Source organism: Arachis hypogaea, chromosome 5 (assembly GCF_003086295.3).
Source record: "Arachis hypogaea cultivar Tifrunner chromosome 5, arahy.Tifrunner.gnm2.J5K5, whole genome shotgun sequence".
NCBI lineage: Eukaryota > Viridiplantae > Streptophyta > Magnoliopsida > Fabales > Fabaceae > Arachis > Arachis hypogaea.
This window is the reverse complement of record NC_092040.1, coordinates 28,342,243-28,367,248: the sequence shown is the minus strand read 5'-3', so window position 1 is coordinate 28,367,248 and position 25,006 is coordinate 28,342,243. Positions and strand designations below refer to the sequence as shown.

At 35.2% G+C, this 25,006-nt stretch overlaps 1 protein-coding gene across 1 annotated transcript; it reads right to left on the bottom strand.

The window, feature by feature from the left end:
- Positions 1 to 23,261: 23,261 nt before the first annotated feature.
- Positions 23,262 to 24,446, bottom strand: LOC112801045 (uncharacterized). Its single transcript, XM_025843572.3, has one exon. It carries the CDS (start codon positions 24,371 to 24,373, stop codon positions 23,540 to 23,542), a length of 834 nt encoding a protein of 277 aa, XP_025699357.1. The 5' UTR covers positions 24,374 to 24,446; the 3' UTR covers positions 23,262 to 23,539.
- Between the last annotated feature and the right edge of the window lie 560 nt (positions 24,447 to 25,006).

Here is a 25,006-nt window from a genome sequence, read left to right as displayed (position 1 = left end):
AGTGATATGGAGGTCCAGGCATGGCCGAATGGCTAGCCTCCCCAAATATGAAAATATATCATCCAAAATATCTCTATGATCCGAAGATGAAAATACAATAGTAAAAGGTCCTATTTATAATGAAAACTAGCTACTAGGGTTTACAAAAATAGGTAAATAATGCAGAAATCCACTTCCGGGCCCATTTGGTGTGTGCTTGGGCTGAGCATTGAGCTTTACACATGTAGAGACTTCTCTTGGAGTTAAACGCCAGCTTTTATGCCAGTTTGGGCATTTAACTCCAACTTTTATGCCAGTTCTGGCGTTTTGACGCCAGAAATGGCAGAGAGCTGGCGTTTTGACGCATTTTACGTCATCAAAACTCACGTAAAGTATGGACTATTATATATTTCTGGAAAGCCCTGGATGTCTACTTTTCAACGCAATTGAGAGCGTGCCACTTGAAGTTCTGTAGCTCCATAAAATCCACTTCGAGTGCAGGGAGTTCAGAATCCAACAGCATCTGCAGTCCTTTTTCAGCCTCTGAATCAAATTTTTACTCAGGTCCCTCAATTTCAGCCAGAAAATACCTGAAATCACAGAAAAACACACAAACTCATAGTAAAGTCCAGAAATATGAATTTTGCATAAAACTAATAAAAACATCCCAAAAAGTATCTAGATCCTACTAAAAACTACCTAAAAATAATGCCAAAGAGCGTATAAATTATCCGCTCATCAATATGCATACCATGTGAATTGATTGAGATTGCCTATTTGACTTCATATTACTTGCTATTTGTCTAAATGCATTATTTGTTCCTATTTGTATATCTCTTGTCTGATATAACTGTGTTTGTTATATTATACTCCTGCTTGTGGTTGGGAGGTCTGAAGGAATTGGAAAGGGAGGTATTAGTTAGACTGAAGAATCTTTAGTCCGTTGCCATTTATGGTTTAAGCTTTGATTTTATCTGGAGAAAGTTCTAGGATTGCCTTCGACTTTCCTCTGTTATTACATGTTTTATATGTGGGAACTGTTACCATGTTGGGAACCTCTGGTTCTCACCCATGCGGATTTTGTGATTTTCAAATGCAGGACGTGAGGTTTCTCGCTGAGGCATGCTGGAGACTTCTGGATTAGCGAAGATCCTTTGTTCTCGGGACTTTGTTTTGGTTTATATGTCTCGCTTAGATACTTCTTTCTCCATTAAATAATACAAACGATGATGACTCCTCTTAGAGGGATTTTGGAGAATAGGTTTTCTGTATTTGTGTCCCTTTGGATTTCCTTGGGGTATTTTATTCTATTTATATGTATATATTGCTATGCTCGGACCGGTTATCTTCGCATCCGGATTTGAGTTTTGATATTCCCATTTTTGACACTCTTTTGTATATATATATATTCTCGCGTTGGTTTATCCTTATTCGTTACGTTATCGATCGAAGTGTTGCGCTTTCGAGTTACGAATTTTGTTTTACCCCTTTTTCTTAAAAATGATCCTAGTTATAATCATTTTTCACAATACTATTCGTACTAAATTTTTATTTCTAGAGGTCATAATACCTTGCCATCTTTGAATTATGACTTAAGCATAAGACTCTGTATGGTAGGGTGTTACATTATGGTATCAGAGCACTTCGTTCCTGTAGAGCCTGAGAGACGGACTGACTATGCTTCTGTGCATTCTCTGTATGTGTGTTATGTGCTATTAGTATATCTATTTGATATAATTGGCATAAACGTTCATGAGCATGCATTTGGGACTTTGAAGCACTAGACTTCCAATATTGAGACTGATCAACTTAATATCGATTGTTTGGTGTGTATAGGGACCAGATGGCACCTCGTGGACGCGGTAGAGGCCGTGGTAGAGGTCGTACTAATGCTAGTGCACCGGAGGTTAACCCAAATGACCCGGTAAATTTTATGACGGTGTTGGAGAACATGGCTGCTGCTATGCAAGCCACTGCTGAGGCTCTTGGGCAACAAATAAACAACCATGGCAATGACGGAGGTGGAGCTCAAGGCCCGATGACACTGGCAAACTTGTTGAAGGTTAATCCACCTAAGTTCAAGGGGACTACTAGCCCGACTGAAGCTGATACATGGATTCAGGCTCTGGAGCGAGCACTACAAGCACGGGTGGTTCCTGAAGGACAGCGTGTTGAGTTTGCTACCTATTTTCTCACTGGTGAAGTGTCGCATTGATGGCAAGGTATCCGACATTTTCTGCAGCAGGGTGATGACTATATCGCCTGGAATGTCTTCCGAGAGGAGTTCTATAAGAAGTACTTTCTGACTTCTGCTAAGACGGCTAAGGAACTTGAGTTGCTACAGCTGAAGCAGGGTACTATGTCCGTATCTGAGTATACTGACAAGTTTGAGGAGTTGTTCAGGTTCTCCCGTATGTGCCAGGGGACTCCGGGAGACTATGAGGAGTGAAAGTGCGTTAAGTATGAAGGAGAACTCCGGAGTGATATCTTCATCTCAGTGGGACCAATGGAGATTAGAACTTTCTCCGAGTTAGTGAACAAGTATAGAGTTACTGAAGAGTGCGTGAAGAAGGCAGCTGCTGAGAGAGGGAGTCACAAAGGATCATTCCCACAGAACTGAGGGAAGAGCTTTGCACCTAGAGGTCCGTCTTTCAAGAGGAGAGGCTCTTTCAGGAGGCCCAACAACAACAACTCCCAAGGAAAAGGTTTGGGAAGCAGCCACAGAATGAGCAAGCTTGTGCTAGGTGTGGGAGTCACCATCCGGGAGCCCCGTGCAAGGCCGGATGGGGATTGTGCTACAATTGTGGAAAGGCGGGACATATGGCCGTAAACTATCCAGAGAAGCAGAAACAAGGTGCTGGGAAAGCACAACAGACTGGTCGGGTGTTCACCACCTCAGCTATAGATGCCGAGGGATCCGAGACACTCATTCGAGGTAACTGTGAAATGGCTGGTCAAACTTTAAATGCTTTATTTGATTCGGGAGCATCGCATTCATTCATTGCATTTGAGAAAGCCCATGAGTTAGGATTGAAGATCGTAACCTTAGGTTATGACCTAAAATTGTATAATGCTACCCATGAAGCCATGGTAACTAGAATAGGATGCCCAAAAGTTTCGTTTAGGTTCAAGCAGCGTGATTTTGTCCATAATTTAATCTGCTTGCCGATGATCGGTCTTGATCTTATCTTGGGATTGGACTGGTTATCTGAGAACCATGTTCTGCTTGATTGTTCTACAAAGTTTGTTTCGGGTGATGATCAGAGGTTGGAACAGATTCCGGTAGTATGTGAGTTTCCGAAGGTGTTTCCCGATGACATTGATAAATTTTCACCTAACCGAGAGGTTGAGTTTGCTATTGAATTGGTGCCTGGGGCGGGACCAATCTCAAGTGCTCCTTATAGAATGTCACTGTTAGAGATGGCCGAGCTAAAGTCTCAGTTAAAGGATTTGTTGGGTAAGAACTTTATCCGACCAAGTGTTTCCCCGTGGGGTGCTCTAGTGTTACTGGTAAAGAAAAAATATGGGAGTATACGGCTCTGTGTGGATTACAGGCAGCTGAACAAGGTCACAATAAAGAATAAGTACCCATTGCCGAGAATTGATGATCTCATGGATCAGTTACAAGGAGCTGGGATTTTCTCCAAGATCAATTTGCGATCTGGTTATCACCAGATAAGGGTGAGGGGGTGAGGATATCCCTAAGACCGCTTTCAGGACTCGTTATGGTAATTACGAATACACTGTAATGTCCTTTGGGTTGACAAACGCTCCTGAGTATTCATAGATTATATGAACAGAGTGTTCCGTCCGTTTCTGGATAAATTCGTTGTTGTCTTTATTGACGACATACTGATTTACTCCAAGACTGAAGAAGAGCATGCGAAACACTTGAGGACCCTGTTGCAGATACTAAAGGAAAAGAAACTCTATGCAAAACTGTCCAAATGTGAATTTTGGAAGGAGGAGGTAAAGTTTTTGGGGCATATAGTGAGTAAGCAGGGGATAGCAGTTGATCCATCTAAGGTGGAGGCAGTGATGGAATGGAAGCAACCAACCACAGTAACTAAGATAAGGAGTTTTCTGGGCTTAGCTGGCTATTACCGAAGGTTCATCAAAGGCTTTTCGCAATTAGCTTTGCCATTGACAAAGTTAACCCGCAAGGACACACCATTTGTTTGGACTCCCGAGTGTGAGGAGAGATTTCAGGCATTGAAGAAAAAGTTGACCATTGCACCTGTGTTGGTGTTACCTGAGCCGTTAATTAGATAGGTATCATATGCTTTAGTATGCTTGTTATATGGATAAGTCGAGAGATTTCGTCTAATAATTGTGTTTGTGTTATGTTGAAAACTTTCTTTCTTCAGTTTGCATGGAGAGTCTACGATGACCCCGCCCTACAGGCTTTGTTTCTGCCTTGGTTTCATGAGGAGGATGAGTAGGGGACATGGTTGTCAGCCGTCCCCCTATTGTGCTTCAATATTGTCTGATTTCACCATGTTGATCGGGTGAAACGGCATGTTATCTTTATTTTAGTTGGATTAATGTCATGTTATCTTTATTTTCATAGTAACGGATAATTCAGAGATATGACGAACAAACTATTTAACAGTAAAGAACTGAAGGATAACGGTGACAATAAGAACTACAACATGGAATGTAATATTTTCAAAATGAAACTCAAAAAGCAGTAAAGTACAAAAGAATTTATTCTTACCCAACATCTATAACCAAAATAAAATATCATACAAAACTACTCAAATTCACAATTAACTTGAACTACCAGTATCTGAGATTCTGACGAAGGGCCACACGAAGGCTCCATTGACACCCACTGTCAACTTGACGCCACTGCACAAGGTACTTTAACCGGTTGGACTTGATCACCCGGTACTCAGCACTCTTGCAAATACTGTAGTTCTTCACACCTTGAAGCACCGCCTCTCGGCTTTTGAACCTGTGTCCGACCCGAAACTCCATACCACCGTCTAGGTTGTAATCCACTCCACAGGTGTCCGAAACCGGTATCCTCTCATGCATGGTGTCCAGATCTACACTGTGATAGTGACTTGGTACAGCAGATAGCGTCGGAATCGGGTGAGGTGGAGGTAGCACATGGCGCGGCACAGCCCCTGCAAGTGTCTCCAGCACAAACTCATCCTCATCGCCACCATCGGAAGACTCATTGTCTCCACTGTCCGCCATGTAATCCTCGTCCGACTCCTCCTCACCCTCCTCTGCCTCATGCTTTGGAATCGCGACATGAATGAACGGTGGTGCGAGAGGTCGGTCATCCTGCACATAAGTTTCGTGTGCGAAACCCCCAGTACCACCGTGACCCACCTCAGCGAACAGCTCCATTACTTGTTCACACATGATCCTCCCATGAATGTTGAAAATGCTAGTCCCCGTGAAGTCGGAATATTTGAAACTGGAAGATTCTATTTTCCATGGGTGCCAGCAACCTATACGCCACCCTTCCGATTTTTCTCGCTTCTGTCTCACCAATCTTACTCAATATCAAACACTTCGAATCCGACAACGTCTCCACACGTTGAGTGCGAAACAATATCGGATCTTGACACTCAAATGTCACCCCGTTGTCACCATTTATCATACGACAATTCGGATAAAGAAGCACAACTATGAATGGATTGTTATTAGTCATTCAGCTTTGTTTTTTGAGACAAAGAGGAGACTGAGAAAGGATATAAAATGTGTGTGAAGAATACCAAGAGTTACACATCCTTTTATAATGTTGAATATTTGTCTTTTATATATATATATATATATCGTTTACAGTGTAAATGAGATGACGTTTTCACGTATCTTGTTTACAGTGTAAATGAGATATACACGTGTCAGCCTGACTTACCATATCTCGTTTGTACTGTAACGAGATACGTGAAAAATTATCTCGTTTACACTATAAACAAATATAACAAGAATATTTAAATCAGTAAATTCTCTAAAAAAATATTTATTTTGGTAAATATTATATTTATTTTATTTATTAAAATAAAAAATCCACAACTTCAATTGAAGATATATAAAACCAGTTTTATCAACACAATTACATGTACATTTCAATAATTATATTACTTAACAACACCGATGAGCAACCAGCCTTAGCTTCTTTATTATCATATACTAATGTTCAATGTATGCTGTTTCCGTTTGAAGTGCAATTTGAAACAGAGCTTTTTTTTTTTAATTAAGTGGAATGGCTATTATTATAATGTTTATTTCTTCGTAACAATAATGATGACTTTTTCCTTAAAAACGTGAAGCTTATAGTATAGAGTATAGACTATAGAGGCGGCTTATCTTCTTATTGAATCAATACAGGAACAAATTTAAAGATATTTATCACAAATAATTTTGAAATTGTTTAATCATTAGCAACTATTTATTTATCAAGTCAACAAAAAAAAAACCATTTATTTATCATATCATTAGCAACGTTTTTCTCTACTTAATTAAACTACAACTATGAAACAAAGCTTTTTTTATGTGGAATGGTTCTTAATATTGTTATCTTTTTAATGCTTCACAATGAATTTCTTTTTAAGAAAAAAATTAAAACCTAAGTATATAACTAAATAAGATTATCTTAATTTATTAGCAATTTTTATTTTTATTTTACAACCTCTATTCTGAACGTTGCTCGAGGTTGAAAGGACACCAAATCTACAATACCTAAAAGATATATATATCTTAATATTCAGTCAAATAATATTTTTTTTAGTCGTCTTTCGAGAGTTACCTTAAAGGTTGATTTAGGTTTAGACATGAGATCCAGATCCCTTAGTAGAGCAGCGTCCGATCTCTTTAGTGCTGAGATGCCGCTTATCCGAGTTTCTCATGAGGAGGTGGGGGTGGTACCTGCAAGAAACTCCGATACTTAAGTTAGCAAGAGTTTTAAGTAAGTTTTTAGTAGATTAGGACGTGAGTTATACCTGGGGGCTCCAGTGTATTTATAGTAGAGTAGATAACCACCTTTGTTGAAGTAGTTCTTTCTTTTATGATAGATAAGCGTTCCTTTTATTTTGAGAGTTTGTTGGGATCTACCTTCTAGATGAGGTAGAGTTAGTTAGAGAGACTTAAGGAGGCAGTTACTTGTTAGGTCAAGTAGAACTGGACCTCGACGTCATTATCCGACCTCTTTAAAGAGGTCGGGCTTATTGTGAAGTGCCCCCCTTCATTGGTGGGCCCTTTTAAGATATTTGGGCCTAACATTTAGCTGTGAGTCCGTTCCTTTTATAGGTCGGACTCAAGCATTTCGTGGCCTCTGCTGTGGACGCCAGGTTTAGCCTTGTCGGTACTACTCGACTTGTTTGAATTTTTGAACGTTGGTGGAGCTTTAACGACTGTCGAATAATGTGCGACAGCCGGCAGTTGTTCTTGGGGATTTGTGCACGCTTAAAGAGGAGTGAAAGAGCTGTTTCTTGACCCATTGCTTCTTATAAAAAGCTTTTTAACTCTTCTTCTCTCTTTTTACTGCTTCTGAAAAAGAATCTACTCTCTTCATTTAGCGAATAACTTTACTGCGCTTGTTTCGACTAGTTCTGTCCCTTTCAAGGTTACTTTTCTTGATGTTTGAGGGTTCTCGTCATTGTGAAGGGGATCGTCGGTGCATTTGCTGTTCAGACGTGATCTCTCCCTGCGCTCTTCTTCGAGGTTTGGTTTCGTCATCCCTTTCTCTTAAGCTCTTCATTTCTGTTTTGATTGGGTTTGATTTTCTTATTTTGAGTTTTCTCTCTTTGTTGTCGTAGTCTTCTTTTCTTTTGTTGTTTTCGAGAAAGTTTATTTCGATGTAAAGTGTTTGAGGAGAGGAATTGTTTGAACCAAAAGTTTTGAAAGACTCTCTCCTTTTTTTTTGAAAGAATCTTTGTTAGTGTAGCTATTATCTTTTATGCATTGTACTGCCCCTAATGGTGCCAGTTTTGACGTAATGTTGTGTCGAAGAGGCCCCATTTGGTTGCTGTGTAGAAAGATTTTTGAAAAGAATGACTTTCCCTTGATTTAGTTGCTTTACCTGACCTCTTTTGAAATGATGTCCGGTTTGCTTAGTAACGGTCTTCTTTGCATAGTTGTCAGAACCGAACCGGTGATCGAACCGGTGAAATTACTGGGTCACTGGGTTACTGGTTCAATCGGTGGGTCACTGGTCGAACCGGTTAACCCGGTATAATTAAATAATTATGTAAAATTTAATTATTTTTTTATTATAAGTACTTTTATTTTGTTTTTATAAAAATAGTTATCATTTTCAAATTTTAATACTTTATTAATTAATTTATATTTATTGTATTATTATATTATTATATGTAAAAACTTACATACAGTTAATTTTCATGTAAAGTTGATATTTAAAAACAGTTAGATGATTTGACAAGTTTAACTAAATATCTTCTAACGATTTTCAATTATTAACTTCATATGAAGATAACTGCATGTGAGTCTTTATCTATTATTATATACTACAAGTATTTATTGAAAAAATAATATTAATAGATATCATATAATTATAAAAAAATAAATTATGGTTAATAATTTTTTTATCTTTTTAATATATATATTTTAATAAAATTTATAGTTAAATAAAATATAATTGATTTAAAAATGAGTGATTTTAAAATTAAAATTAATTGAATATAAGTAAAATAAAAAATTGCTATATGTATTTATTAAAAATAATATTAATATATTATATAATTATGAAAAGAAAAAATAATTGAGTTTATAACTAAAATTAAAATAAATTAAATAAAAGTAAACTATTTAAAGAAAGATATCTATATATATTATAATTTGCAAATAAGTTATTGAAAATCAACACAGTTCAGCGGCAAATAAAGGTTTTCTTCTTCTAGAAGATAAGGGTTCGAACCTCATATCACACATTTTGGATAATTTGACTTTCTCAGACCGGTTTTACTGAGTTTGACCGGTTCTCACCGGTTCACTCTGGTTTTGACCGGTTTGTTCCGGTTTCATACCTTGTACGGTGCAAATCGGTAAACCAGACCGGTTATCACACATTTTGGATAATTTGACTTTCTCAGACCGGTTTTACTGAGTTTGACCGGTTCTCACCGGTTCACTCTGGTTTTGACCGGTTTGTTCCGGTTTCATACCTTGTACGGTGCAAATGTTAAACCGGACCGGTACTAGGTCTGGTTTACCGATTTTCCGGTCGAACCGGCCGGTCCGGTCCGGTTCTGCTAACTGTGCTTCTTTGCATTTGTATTTGTAGGTGTAGCCTTTATGTCTCACCATATTATCAAGAATATGTCGACTTTTATTGTATTCCTGTTACCGATAGTGAGTATTGCGAGAAATTTCGTAGGCACCATAACATTTGTGAGAATAGGGAGGAGGAGAGGAACTATGTGTTAGAAATGCCTGACCCTGAGGAGAGAGTGTGTGTCTCTCCTTTAGAGGATTCAGAACGACCTTTCTTTTATGCTTATGATTATTTTTTCACTAGGTTGAATGTACGACTTTCGTTTACTGCCTTTGAAATGGAGGTTCTTAGGTCTTGTAATCTTGCCCCTAGTCAATTACACCCGAATTCTTGGGCTTTTATGAAAATGTACGAGCTTGTATCCCGGGAGTTGAATGTTGATCCTTCTCTGAAAGTTTTCTTTTATCTTTTCATTGCAACGAAGCCTTATAGTTCTTCTAATAAGTCGGGATGGATATCTCTTCGAGCTGTACAAGGTCGGAAAGTATTTTCTAATTTTTATGACTCCTTCCATGACTTCAAAAATCATTTTTCAAGGTCTGAGCTATTGCTGACATCCGACCTTTTTTTCTTCCTGAGAATCGAGAGTCCCTATTCTCTTTGTACTAGAAAAAGTCCCTTGTAATTCTTAAGGTAGACATATCCGAGTTAGACGACCTAGAGAGGGAGGTGGTCGACTTTCTGTTGAATGCCTAGGGCAATCTCCCCATTTGGATACGAAAAAGATTCTAGGAGACCCCAGCCTTCTGAAATCTGAGCTCGGTAGCTCCTTTTTCCATTGCTTTTTGTATTCTAATATTTGTAATATGTCTTTTCTAAGCATATGTTATTTTGCTTTGCAGAAAATATGGCTCCAAAATCAGCTATGAGGGTTCCTTGAAACACTAAGAAGAGTGTTATGGCGCGCAACCTTGAACAATAGAAAGAGGCCAAATCTGGGCCATCTGTCCGATCTCTCTTAAGAAAAGGTCGGGTTTGGATCTTACTGATCTGAAAGTCATTATCCCGACTCCCCTTCCCCGCCTCATCTCCTCAGAGTCCACTCCTTCATCTCCTTCTTCCATTGAGCCTCCCTCCAAAAAAACATAAAACTGATGAAGAAGAAAGAATTTACACCAAAAATTTTGATGCTCTGACTTGGGGTGAGGAAAACCTTCTCCCTCACCACCGTGTCACCATGGACGATATGGCAATTCATAACCATCTCCAAACTCTTGCTCGCGGGGGGCTTCGCTTGGTGGGAGTTTGTTCCCAACTTTCCATGGAGTTAGAGAGCTCTCCTATCCAAGCTACGTCGGGGCCTTTATAGCTGCCTGAGCCGATGTGGAGAGACTGAATAAATTTTAAGTGGAGTTGGAGCAGGAGAGAAGTACTTTAAAGGCCGACCTAGAGAGAGCTCGGGAGAGGGCAACTAAATCGGAGGCTGCTACCGCTTTAGCTGAGGAGAAAGCAAAGAAATATCAAGAGAGCTACACCCGTGTCTTTGGGGAAAGGATGGCTCTTGAAGAGGAGTTGGAGAAGCAAAAGGAAAAGTACGTCGAACTTGAGGGGACGACTGCTCTTGGAATGGACGAGATGTTCGAGAATCTCAAAACTCAGGTCAAGGTCTTGACTCCCGACCTTGACCTTTCTCTCTTTAGTACCGACAACATTGTGGTCGATGGCAAAATTGTTCGAGCTCCAGATGAGGATGTCCATCTTCCTCTCAATCAAAAGATGCCGGAGCCTCAGGTTGGTCAGTCCTCCATGTCGGATGTTCATCACGAAGCTGTCCCTGTAGAGACTTCTGCTCCTGGGGTCGTATCTGCCGTTCCATTCTCTATGCATCCTCCAACTCCCCCGGTCGAAGGTCGAGACGCTGTGACCGGCAAGGCCCTTAACCCTCTCATGGGCGAGGGGTCTTAGGATGTTTTAAGTTTGTGTATTTTGTTGGCCCGACCTGTGGGTACGTATGACAATTTGGCTTTGCAATAGCTGGTATTTTTTTAACACTTTTACTTTTATTTCTTAGTTTCTTGTTCACAACTTTTGTTAAGCAGTGTAAGAAAATTTTATCATAGTTTGCTTTTGTTGAGTACTTATGGTAAGTCACAATTTAATTTGTCCTTTGAAGGACTTTATTAGTATCCTTACGTATGCACAACTTTATGCAATCTGTATTGTCTTAAGTTATTTTTACAACTTTGTCTTTTATCCAACCTATTTAAGGTCGCTTTGTACGAATTGTTTATATAACTTCTTATATTAACTTGTACCTCTTCGCTTTATCTTGCCGACCACTTTAGGTCGAGCAACGATTTTTGCGGTTTATCGAGCTTAAGTTAATGCATTTGAAAAATAGGAAACTTTTAAAAAAGAAATAAACCATGAATCTCTTATTAATGTCTAAGAAATTCCTTTACAAAGCTTTTTTGCTAAAGGCTTGGGTGCCCTTAGCTCTTGTACTAGTACCTCATTAAAAAAAATCCTTTCTTTCTTGGGAAAAAGAGTGCACCTAAGTACAAGACTTTTTAGCTATAGTACCTTTTTAGGTTACAAGCGTGCCAAGACCTCGGGAGCTCCCGTCCCTGGAGGTCAGACACCTTATAAGAACCTTTGTTTAGGACCTCTATTATCTTGTAAGGTCCTTTCTAGTTTGCAGCTAGCTTCCCTTCACCCGAATTTTGTGTTTCGATGTCATTCGAAATCAGGATGAGGTCGTTGGTAGTGAAGTTTCTCTTGATCACCTTTTTATTGTACCTTAGAGTCATCCTTTACTTCAGAGTTTCTTCCTTAATCCGAGCTCTTTCTCAGACTTCGTATAGGAGGTCGAGCTCTTCTCTTTGAGCCTGGGTGTTGGCTCTTTCATTGTAGAAAAAAACTCTAGCTGATTCTTCAGCTACTTCTATGGGGATCACTGCTTCCATCCCATATTCTAGTCGGAAGGGTGATTCTCCAGTTGTGGAATGTGGAGTAGTCTGATAAGCTCACAAGACTTGAGAAAGCTCGTCAGCCCAAGATCCTTTCGCATCTTGCAGTTGGCGCTTTAACCCGGCCAATATGACTTTGTTGGCAGCTTCAGCTTGTCCATTAGTCTGGGGTGTTCCACAGATGTGAACTGGTGTTTTATTTTCAAGTCAGACACCAGGTTTTTGAAGGTCGAGTTGGTAAATTGAGTTCCATTCTCCGTGGTGATGGAGTGGGGAACCCCAAACCTTGTGACAATGTTCTTATATAGGAATTTTCGACTTCTTTGAGCAGTGATGGTTGCTAATAGTCTGCCTCAATCCATTTAGTAAAGTTGTCAATCCCTACTATGAGGTATTTGAGTTGGTCTGGTGCTTGGAAAAATGGTCCAAGTAGATCAAGACCCCATTTCGCGAACGACCATGGGGAGGTAACATTGAGAAGCTCTTCGAGAGGCACCACATGAGAATTGGCATGTTTTTGGCAAGGCGGGCATGTTTTGACGAACTCAGTTGCCACTTTTTGCAAGGCCGGCCACAAAAAGCCAGCTCGGATCACTTTTTTGGCTAGTGACTGAGATCCTAGGTGGTTTTCACATATGCCACTGTGTACGTCCTCTCCTTTGTACTGGAGGTCGGGATGTAATTTAAGAGTGGTGTTGAATTCCTCTTTTGTATAGGATATTGTGGACCAGTGTATAGTTTTGTGCCTCTTTTTACAAACATTTTGGCCTCCTTTTCATCCTTGGAAAGCATGTCAAATTTGAGGTAGTTAACTATGGGAGTCATCCACCCTAAATGTTGATTGTGTATAGTCAATACTTCCTCTTCATTTGATATGGACGGCGTTTGTAGAGTCTATTGAATGACACTTCTATTGTTTCCCCTAGCTTGGTACTGGCTAATTTTGATAGAGCATCAGCTCGGGCATTGGACTCCCGAGTAATATGTCAGACTTCACTTTCTAAAAAGTGTGTCAGTTGTTCTCTTGTCTCATCCAAGTATTTCTTCATAGTGGGGTATTTGGCTTGGTAAGTGCTATTAATTTGTGAAGTTATTACTTGCGAATCACTAAACACGACCACCTTTTCTGCCTCTACTTCTTTAGCCAACTTCAAGCCAGCAAGGAAAGCTTCATATTCTGCTTGATTATTAGAAGTAGGGAACTCGAACCTTAAGGATAGTTCTATTCGAGTTCCTTTATTGCTTTTTAGAATGACACCAACCCCACTTCCATATTTATTTGATGACCCATCTACGTACAGACTCCATGTACCGGGGTTCCCGGGACTTTCAATGTATTCAGCGATAAAGTCGGTGAGGTATTGTGATTTGATGGCTGTTCCAATTTCATATTTTAAATCGAACTCGAACAGTTCCACCGCCCATTGTAAGATCCTCCCAACTAAGTTCATCTTTTGTAGGATATTTTTATTGGTTGATTAGTACAGACTTTAATAATATGAGTCTGGAAATAAGGACGAAGCCGTCTGGATGTGAGAACAAGTGCATAAGCAAACTTTTCCATCTTTTGGTAATTTAGTTCTGCCCCTTGTAAGGCTTTGCTGATGAAGTAAATAGGTTGATGCCCATTTTCGTCTTCTCGGACTAGGGCCGATGCTATGGCCTGACTTCCAACTAATAGGTATAGCGGTGGTTGCCCCAATAAAGTCTTGAAGTCTTGGAAGGCTTGTTCGCATTCTGGTGTCCATTCGAATTGTTTCCCTTTCCTTAGAATTTAATAGGGGGAAGTGATTTTAGAGCTGACCCTGCTAAAAATCTGGATAGAGCGGTCAACCTTTCATTTAGTTGTTGGACCTCTTTAACACAAGTCGGGCTCTTCATATAAAGGATAGCCTCACATTTGTTAGGGTTAGTTTCTATGCCTCTTTGAGTCAACATGAACCCTAAAAACTTCCTTACTTCTACCACAAAGGTGCATTCTGAGGGATTTAATCTCATTTCATGCTTCCTTATAGTGGAGAAGACCTCCGAGAGGTCGGACAATAGTGTTCCGTCCTCTTTGGTCTTAACGAGCATGTCATCCACATATACTTCCACGAGTTTTTCTATGTGAGAGAAAAATACATTATTCATCAGTCCCTGGTAGGTAGCTCCTACATTCTTTAATCCAAAAGGCATTACGATGTAGCAATAGTTTTCCTTTGGAGTTATGAATGAGGTCTTTTCTTGATCTGGCTTATACATCGGGATTTGATTGTATCCCGAGTAGGCGTCCATAAAGGACAAGTACCTATAGCCTGAGGCAGAGTCGACCAAAGCACCAATGCTAGAGAGTGGATAAGGGTCCTTAGGACAGGCTTTATTGAGGTCGGTGTAATCAATGCACATTCTTTATTTTCCATTTTACTTTTTTACCGACATAACATTGCCCAGCCAAAGCAGATATTTGACCTCCCTTATAAATTCTGCTTCTAGCAGAGCCTGCACTTTCTCTTCTACAACTTGTGTTCCCTCTGGTCCTAGCTTTCTGCGCTTTTGCTGAACAAGTCGGGAACCTGGGTATACAGCAAGCCTATGGCACATCAAGTCGGGATCTATACCAAGCATGTCAGAGGCTTTCCAGGCAAAGAGATCAGAGTTTTCCTCAATAATTTAATGAGTTATTTCTTCAAGCTTTCCTCCAGGTTCACCCCTATGCTCGTTGTCTTGTCGGAGTGGTCTCCGATTTGTATGTCTTCCGTTTTGCCCTCAGGTTGGGGTCGTAGCTCTTCTCGAACTCGAACTCCACCTAACTCAATGGTATTGACTTTTTTGCCTTCCGATCTACCTTTCAAACTAAGGCTCCCGTTATAGCATTTTCTTGTTAACTTTTGATCTCCTTTAATGGTGGCAATCCCTTCAGCTATGGAAAATTTCATGCAAAGATGTAGGGTGGAGACAACACCAGCAAGTCGATTCAAAGTTGTCCGGCCTATTAGGGCATTGTAGGATGAACTTACATCGACTACTATGAAGTCAACACTTAATGTCCTTGACCTGGAACCTTTTCTGAAAGTGGTGTACAACAAGATGTATCCCATACATCAGATTGGGGTGTCTCCCAGTCCAAAAAGGCTATCTGGGTATAACCTTAGATCCTTTCTCTCTAACCCGAGTTTGTCAATAGCGGTTTTAAATAGGATATCCGCCGAGCTACCTTGATCCACCAAGGTTCGATGGAGGTTAGCGTTTGCCAGGATTATAGTTATCACCACTGGTTCGTCGTGCCCTGGTACTATTCCTTGAGCATTTTCTTTGGTGAAGGAGATAGTAGGTAAGTCAGATGATCGACTGTCCTTCCCGACTTGATATACTTCCTTGAGGTGCCTTTTCCATGAGGATTTTGATATTCCTCCTCCTGCAAATCCTCCGTTAATCATGTGAATATGCCGCTCGGGGGTGTGAGGAGGGCGTTCTTGTCGTCCTCTTTCTTCATCCCTTCTTCTCTTCCTCGGGTCGTCCGACCTATCCATCAGATATCTATCAAGTTGGCCTTCTCTGGCCAACTTTTCGATGACATTTTTCATATCGTAGCATTTATTAGTGGAATACCCGTACAACTTGTGGTACTCACAATATTCTATCTGACTTCCACCTTTCTTGTGCTTAATCAGACGAGGTGGTTGAAGCTTCTCCGTGTGACATATCTTTCTGTAAACATCGACCAGGAAAACCCTTAGAGGGGGTATAGTTGTGATAATTTCGATGTTTTTCTACATTTCACTCCTCTTTCTTCTTGGGTTTCCTTTTTTTTGTCCCGAGCTTGATAGTAGGGCAAGTTAGATCGCAAATGAGGTTCTCTGAGTTGAGAGTTTTCCTCCATGTTGATATATTTTTCTGCCCTTTATTGAATTTTATTTAGAAAAATCAGATATCTCTTGGATATTGACTGAGAAAATGGCTCTTCTCTAAGGCCATTGACTAGACCCATGATTATAGCTTCAGTTGATAGACTTTGAATTTTCAAGAAAGCTTTGTTAAACCTCTCCATATAGTCACGAAGGATTTTTCCGACCTCTTACTTTACTCCTAGCAAGCACAGAGCGTGCTGCGTTTTGTCTTTCTGAATAGAGAATCTGGTAAAAAAATTTGTCGTCAGGTTGTCAAAGCAAGTGACCGACCTGGGAGGCAGACTGTCAAACCATTTCATCGCAGCCTTGCTTAAAGTGGTCAAGAAGGCTTTGCAACGAGTGGCGTTAGAAGAGTCGGCCAAGTACATTCTGCTTCTGAGATTACTAAGATGGTGGCTCAGGTTAGACGTTCCGCCATAGAAATCCATGTCGGGAGATTTGAAGTTCCTAGGAACTTTTGCCTTCATGATCTCTTCTGTAAACGGATCTTGCCCTCCCAAGGGACTTTTCTTACGCTCCGCCTGATTATTCCTCCTTTGTACAATAGTTTCCAATTTCCATAACTTGTCTTCTAACTCATTTCGTTGCCTTACTTCCTTCAACAACTCCCGTTCTGCTTTCCGTTGTTGTTCATCCCCATGTTCGAGCTGTTGCAGCTGATCCCCTTGGCCATGGACGAGATCCAGAATCTCAGTCACATAAGGTTGATCCTCTGCCTCGGGATGGTGGACCTCGGACTGGATCCTCCTTTGTTTGAAGGTTTTCTGAGGTGCCTTCTCCGTGAGGGTCATGGCGAGGTGGACGAGGCAGAAGCAAGAGGGTTTGGTCTTCTGGCTGGTCGTCCGGTTCAGACTCAAATGCCGTATAGCCATCTCTGAGTTCAGGTTCCGTCATCTGTCAGAGGGTGAATTCTAGGTCCCCGGCAACGGTGCCAGTGTTCCGAGGATTACTTGAAACGTTGATTTTGGCCTGGACATGAGGTCCAGATCCCTTAGTATAGCAGCATCCGACCTCTTTGAAGCCGAGGTGCCACTTGTCCGAGTTCCTCGTGAGGAGGTGGGGGTGGTACCTGCAAAAGACTCTGATACTTAAGTTAGCAAGGGTTTTAAGCAGATTTTTAGTAGATTAGAACGTGAGTTATACCTGGGGACTCCAGTGTATGTATAGTAGAGTAGATAACCGCCTTTGTTGGAGTAGTTCTATCTTTTATGATAAATAAGTGTTCTCTTTATCTTGGAAGTTTGTTAGGATCTACCTTCTAGATGAGGTAGAGTTATTTTGAGAGACTTAAAGAGGCAGTTACTTGTTAAGTCAAGTAGAGATAGACCTCGACGTCATTGTCCGACTTCTTTAAAGAGGTCGGGCTTATCGTGAAGTGCCCCTTTTTATTGGTGGGCCCCTTTAAGATATTTGGACCTGACCTTTATCTGTTGGGCCAGGGTATGAATAAGTCGTATGTGTTAGATATAATTATTTATATGGTTTTATCTATTAGTTTAAATTTTTAGTCCTATTGTACATTTAAGTATTTTTGTCAACCACATCCAACCAAGTTGGTCTAAATCTAACAAAAATCACTCATATAACGTACACGTGAATCATATACTTTTTATTCTTTATGTTCTTTCTTCTTCTTCACACGTTTTTCTCCTTATCATCGCTCTTTTATTGTTACTGCTATTACAAGATTTTTTTTCTTCTCCTCCTCTTCTTTTTGGAGATTATTGTAGTATTTTTTATTTCTTTTTTTGTTTAATTTTTTCTTCTCTTTTTCTTGTTTATACTCTTGTTAATTAAGATGGTAAAACAAGAAGAATTATGAGAAGGTGAACCAAGAAGGAAAAGACAAAGAAAATTTTTTTCTTAATTTTGATTGAAAATTTTTTTAACTGTGACATAGATTCTTGTTAAGAGGGTGAAAGAAGAAGAAGAACAACAACAATAAAAAGAAGAAGGTGATGGTAGTGCTGGTGGTGGTGGAAGAGGAGAAGAAAAAAATATTAAAAAAAATCAAACAAAAAAAAGGAAAAGAAGGAAATGGTAATAATAATGAAAGTGGAAGAAGAAAAGAAGAAGGAAGATCGGACAAAGAGAAAGAAGAACGTAAAAAGTGTATGTACATACATAAATTTAACTTGATTGAATTTGATTGTCTGATATTTATATTAAATTTTTTGAAATATATGAAGAGTATTCCATTTAATCCATCTAGCTGAATTATTTATTTATTTTCTTTGTTTTTTATTTATTCGAAAAAAAAAAGAAAAAATAGAGAGAACAAAAAATCAAGGGCAGCCAACAAATTGTTTTTTCACCCTGTAACCTTTTTGTTTTTGATGTATCTTCAACTACCCACTATATTCTAATATTGTTAGAAAGAACAAAAGCTATTGACTTTATATAGTTTTCTCCCCCCAATCTCCAAGATCTTAATTTTAAAATTATTCTACTGTTTCAGCACTCATAAAACTAATAAAAATTAATAAATAATAAACCCATTTAAAGCATGTGCCCGGCGGCTGGTTAATTAAGAAAGTAGAGCTCTATTTTGTCTTCTACTTAATATTTGACAATAAATAATCAAACAAACCGATGAGTGTGATATGATATGTAAATTTAATAAATAAAATCAATTTATATTATAGGTAGGAGTTTAGGAGAGCGTAATGCAGGCTTATTAAATTAATGTTATACTCTAATTAATGTTAGGTTTGTTCTGTTACAAACATGAATGCTGCCAAAATTTCATTGAGGCAAATAATCAAATAATAAAATTCTATGGTAAAAGCTTAGCTTAGATACAAGTATATAGAAATGTAGTGGTTTCTTGTTAGAGTGGCACATGGAACCTCAAAACATGGCATCATGTTGATTTGATCCAGCATGCAACCAATCAGACTTTTAAAACAATTTTACTATTCTAGAAATTGAAGTTATTAAATAAAAGAATATAAACAATTATATATTAAAAAAGAGTAAATTTAAATATAAGACAAGAGATAAGAAAAAAATATAATTATATGAATTTAATTTGTTTATCTTAAAAGTATTGTATACATACATTTAATTATATATATTATGACATTTTAATTGATTATTGCTTTTATTATTTATTACTTGAATAGTAGTTATTAGTGCATCAAATTTTTAGTGATTGACCAAACTTTGTTTTTTTCCGTAAAGTCTCAAAATAAATTAAAGCATTATTTCTCCTAGCTAGAATATCAAAATTAGACTACAATTTAATAATGCAAAAAAAGGATAAATTAAAAATTGATAATGTACAACGTATAATGAGGGTTAGCTATTTGATGATGGGTGGTGATAATGAATGGAGAAAAGGATAAAGCATTAAATTAAAGGAAAAGTATAGGTAATTAATAATATTGGTAGATAATGTGAATAATAGATATATTAGATGTTCATTTTATTAAATATGGGAATAATTATTCTAATATTAAAATTTAGATAAATAATTTAAAAGTATAATATAATTTTATTTTATTAGTAGTTGTTCATATTGTTTAAAAAAATCATTAATTATCAAGTATTATCCTAAATTAAAATATTATCACAAAAAAGGGAAGATATCGTAGTCGTAGGCTAAAAAGAGAATGCACTATATAGATGAGGATAAGCACTATGAAAAAAAAAGAAATGATTATCTAAGCGCCAATCAGATAATGAAGTCAAATTAACAGTAAAACGAACCAGGATAAGTATTTTAATTTCATAAATTCAAGTTAATAGATGTTGCAAAAGTATTGGTTCAATGATCATCAGTTGAGCATATAAGGACGTGAACCTCATAACAAGGTATATCTTCAATAAGATTCCAAACCTATAACATCATTGTAAAGCACATAGCTAGCTACGTGATGATCATATTTATTAATCACATGTCTCTCTTAAATTAATGGGGTGTGTGAAATTTTGCTGGAATTAATCATATTTATTCTTTTAAATAATAAAATACAATTACTTTTACCTATAAAATAGTATATATTATTATGGTTCAAAAATTTCGGTTGGATGTAAAGTATCCTCTCGACCCAAATACACTCCTTTTAGAAGTATAATGAGGCTATATATAGGATATTCAATCCAAATTGTATTCCTTTAAATTTGGCAAGAATTTGGTACAAACGGTAATGTTATAAATATAAGTATTTTTGTAATAAAATCTAATTAAATTTATAAGTTTAATAAATATATATATATATATATATGTAGACGCCATTGTTTTTCTTTTTTTATACTTTTATAATACATTAATTTTTGTTAAAGAATACAAAAATTTATTAATATAATATAAAAGTTTTTATATATAATACAAAAATTTGTATATAACATAATTTTATTAATATAGTATAAAAATTTGTGAACATAACTCATAAATATTTACACATAATACATAAAATTTTGTTTTAAATGTATTTTATTAGTTGAGTGAATCTATATTTTAGATATACGATTTTCTAAAAATTTATGTGTTGCACACCAACATTCTTATAATATTCATTTAAATTTATGTATTATATATCAAAATTTATATATTGTGTATATTTTGTTAATTTGGTGTTAATATTTAAATATGTAATTTTATAAAAAATATTTTATTAGACATCAAATTTATTGTACTATATATCAAAATTTTAATGATATACATCAAAATTTTTGTATTCTAATTTTCTAAACATATATATGAAAAGAAAAACTTGAAGAAGATCATGACGACCACAATGATGATAATAACAAAAAAAGCGTGAGGAGAAAAAAAATTAAATAAAAATACATTAAAAAAGTGCATATGTATAGTAAGATAACTTAATTAGACTTAATTTAAAAATACTTGATCGCGTAACTTTATTATTGGTACAAATTCCTCTCGTATCCAAATATATAAGGTGAATGTCCAAAAAGGAGTATGTTATTTTCTAATTTTTATACCTGTCAAACGACTGATAACTTAATTTGTCAAAAATTCACTATCATTCTCGTCTAACTCGAGAATTATGACTGATCAAGAGTCTAACCTCAAATATCAACTCATATAATTATTACTAAACAATTAGTGTTTTTGTTCCTAATTACATTACGAAAATATATATTTATTCTAATAGATTTTAAGTACAAAAAAATTATAAAATTAAATTATTTTTACAAAAAATTATAAAGGATAAAAATTTTCATTGACAAAAAAAATTAAACTTTTATTTGTAGATAAAAAATTAAATAATAAATATTTTAGTTATTATTTTGATACGAAAGAGTTTAATTTTTTATTAATAATTATTTTTAATATTTATTATCTAAAATTTAAAAAAATTTAATGTATATATTTTTATATTTGATTATGTATTAAATCTGTTGAGAAATAAAAATAATTAATTGTAACAATTTATGATACTATGCAATTTGTACAACCCATTATACGGACAGTATGCATTGGATTAGCTGTTTTAATGGAATCTTTTCTTTTGGCAAGAGGAGAAATTACCAAACGTCTAGCATTTTCTCACGCTTGGTGCCAATGAGTCCTTTAAAAGAAAAAGAAGAAGACTATGCCTTCGCCAAATAAATATTAAATAATAATAATATGGCACTTTGAGTTCGATATTAATTTTTTCTTAAAAATCATTCGATTCTGTATTGAAAGAGTAGTATGAAAAAATTCGTAATTACCATTTCATATGATCTATCGAAAGTCTATTTCAGTGTCACAAACTGTTTAGTTTTTTATTTTTACACTAGAAAGATTTAAACAATATTTATGTTATGCAAGAATATATATATTCTAACTATTTGAAAAAAAAAAGACACTTTAAGATTGCTAAATAACAGACAAAATAATAAAGCAATAGAACCATCATAGTATTTTAAAAATATTTGTTATTTAAATATAATATTTTTTTACATTATAAACAAATAATTAGAAATGAGTATAAAAGAATTTATATTGATAGTTATAAAATTAATTTAAAATTATTTTTTTTAAATAATTAAATCTTGATTCTAATTATTAATCATAATATTAGGATTCTCTCCAAATAAAAAGTAATGAATATTTGAAGAAAGAAAAGTAAAAATATAGATTAAAAAGATAAGTAACAAAAATTTAAAACTGAATAAAAAAAACAAAAAAGTATGCATATAATAATATATTTTTTTATGTGAATAATATTATAGAATTATTTTTTAATTATATTTAATTATAAATTTAATGTAATTTTTATAATTTTATGAATTTATTTAAATTATATTATTTTATTAATTTTATTTTTTGTAGAATAAAAAGGTAAATAGAGAAAGAAGAAATAGGGAGTTTATTATTTTTGAAGGAAAAGATTTAATTTTAATTGTAATAAAAGAATATTTCGTGACATATTTTAATTTGTCAAATTAGTAATATAAAATATAAAATATAAAATATAAGTTATATATAGAGTGGAAAGGGTAGAAAGAAATAGAAAAGGGGAGAAAGATAGATAAGAAGATGGAGGAAGGGAGTTTATTAATTTTAAAAAAAAATATTTATCTCAATTTTAATAAAAGAGTGTTATGTGATATATTTTGGTTGTTAAATTAGTAATTTATAATACAGTTATATTTTAATTTTAATTTTAATATTAAAATTTTAATTTAATTTAATTTAATTTTAATTTTAATTAGAAAATATCATGTTACGTATTTTGATTGTCAAATTTATAATTAGTCATTAATAATAATATATAAGAGAGATAGAATGAGTGAATTAAAGAAAAAAAATATAAAGAAAGAGATAGAGAAGAGTGAAATTTTAATTTTAGAGAAAAAATTTTATTTTAATTATAATAAAAAATAAAACGTAATAGATTTTTTGTTGAATTAGTAATATATAATAAATATAAATAGGAAATATAAAATAATTTTATGTATAAACCCTTATCTTTAATTTATTATCTTCTCACACGATATATCGAAGCACTCATGAAATTACATGGGTAATCCATATTTTTTCCTTGTAATTATATACCATGTTATAGCTTGGAATTTAATTTATTTTCATTCATATTATATATTAGCATGCAACTAACTAACTAGGCCTTTCCAAAAGGTTAATTATTTGCATTTAATATTTTAATTAACACCCTTTACATGCAACTAAGGGTTCTGATATTAAGTGCATGCTCCTTCATATATATATCTTATAATAATATGAATAATTAAACGAGATAGTAAAGGAGAAAAAAATAAAATAAAATAAAGCTTTTATATACAGAAAATCATCATATACAATTTCCAATGGTTAAATTATATTCTTAAAAAGAAAAAATTGCCACAAGAGCTGTATTATAATATTTTCCTAAAAATCATCACTATAATGAACTGTGAAATTTGTTGTTTTTCCAGATATATGTTTGAGATTCATACATTTGAACAATTCATCAAGAAACTAAAAACATAGAAACTATAAATAAATTATATATATTCTATATGTCCTAATCAACAATAATAATAATACTAATAAATTAGGCCCTTCTTGTATTTGACTGCAAATTGAGGCCTAATTGAAGATCTAAAGCTTTGTTATTACTATTATGGCTTTGTATTTGATGATTTGAAGAATCAAGAAAGTTGCAAGGCTTGAAGATGTTGTAAGCCCTATTATTATTATTATCTTCTGTACTAGTATTAGAGAAATTGAACATGCAAGAATCTTGCTGTGAAGAAGAAGCAGTTTGATATGATGATGGTAGAGATGAATACCAATTACTATTGGATGCTTTTTCGATCAAAAAGTTTGAATCTTGATCATTGGGGTTAAAGCTAATTTGGGATTCTTCACAAGCTGTGAAGTCAGAATAGTAGTTGTAGGAAGAAGGATCATAGAACCAAGGTGTGTTACTGTTATTATGATTCTGATTATGGTAAAAAAAACCATGATAATGATTGTTGTTTGGGAAATTAGGCTGTTGAAGATAGTAGTTTATGGTGGCTTTCCTTGCTTGAAGCTGCAACCTTTTCTTCTTCATCCTCTCTTTCTTGTGAGCATTTTGGTGCCCACCAAGTGCTTGTGAATTTGCAAATTCCTTCAAACAGTATTGGCACTCAAACTTCTTCTCATTATTATTATTAGTGGTTGTGGTTCTTTGATCTTGTGCTGTGGTTTTGTCCCCTCCTAAAGAAACTGAGTTAGATGATGAATTCACACTTTCATCTGATCCTTCTGTAGTGTTAGGATCTTTCACACTGTTTGAAGGTGGATTCAGCTCAAATCCAAATAGCCTTAGCCTCTTCTCCACAGAATTATTGCCATTTTCACAATCCCATGTGGGAGAAAGATCACACACATCCCTTTCCATTTTTTTCCCTCTCTCTTAATTATTAGGTTTGGGGTGATATTTTGAAGTAGAAATGTACTATGATTAGTTGTTTGGCATGTGTTCCTTTTATAGAAAGTTAGAAACCTCTTAGGTTATATCATGCATTGCATCTATTAAAATAACTTTAATTTAGTATTTTTTTAATAAAAATGTTCTACGTATACAAAAAACCAATTATTAAATGAGTTATCATGTATTTGTGTATAAATATAAATATTATTTAATTTATTTTTAAAATATATTATATATTATTAATAATAAATTTTTTATATACACTTGACATAGTTATTTTTTAAACAAAATATTTGTCTATTTTTATTATTAATAATTTAATTAATTTAATTTTAATTTATAAGTCTTATTAAAGAATAATATTTTTCATTTTTTATTTTTATTTTTAAATAAATTAAAACTCAAAACTTCTGATTAATAGATTAAAATATCTATGCTACGATCAATAATCTAGATAAGTTGATATATCCATTAAAATAATTAGTTTTTTAATACATGGGCAGCATAAGGGGACTACCCAACGGATCAATAGAATAAAATAGGACTTAGAAAAATGAAAAAAAGAAAAAGTCAGATAAGAAAAATTAAAAGCCGTCTCTC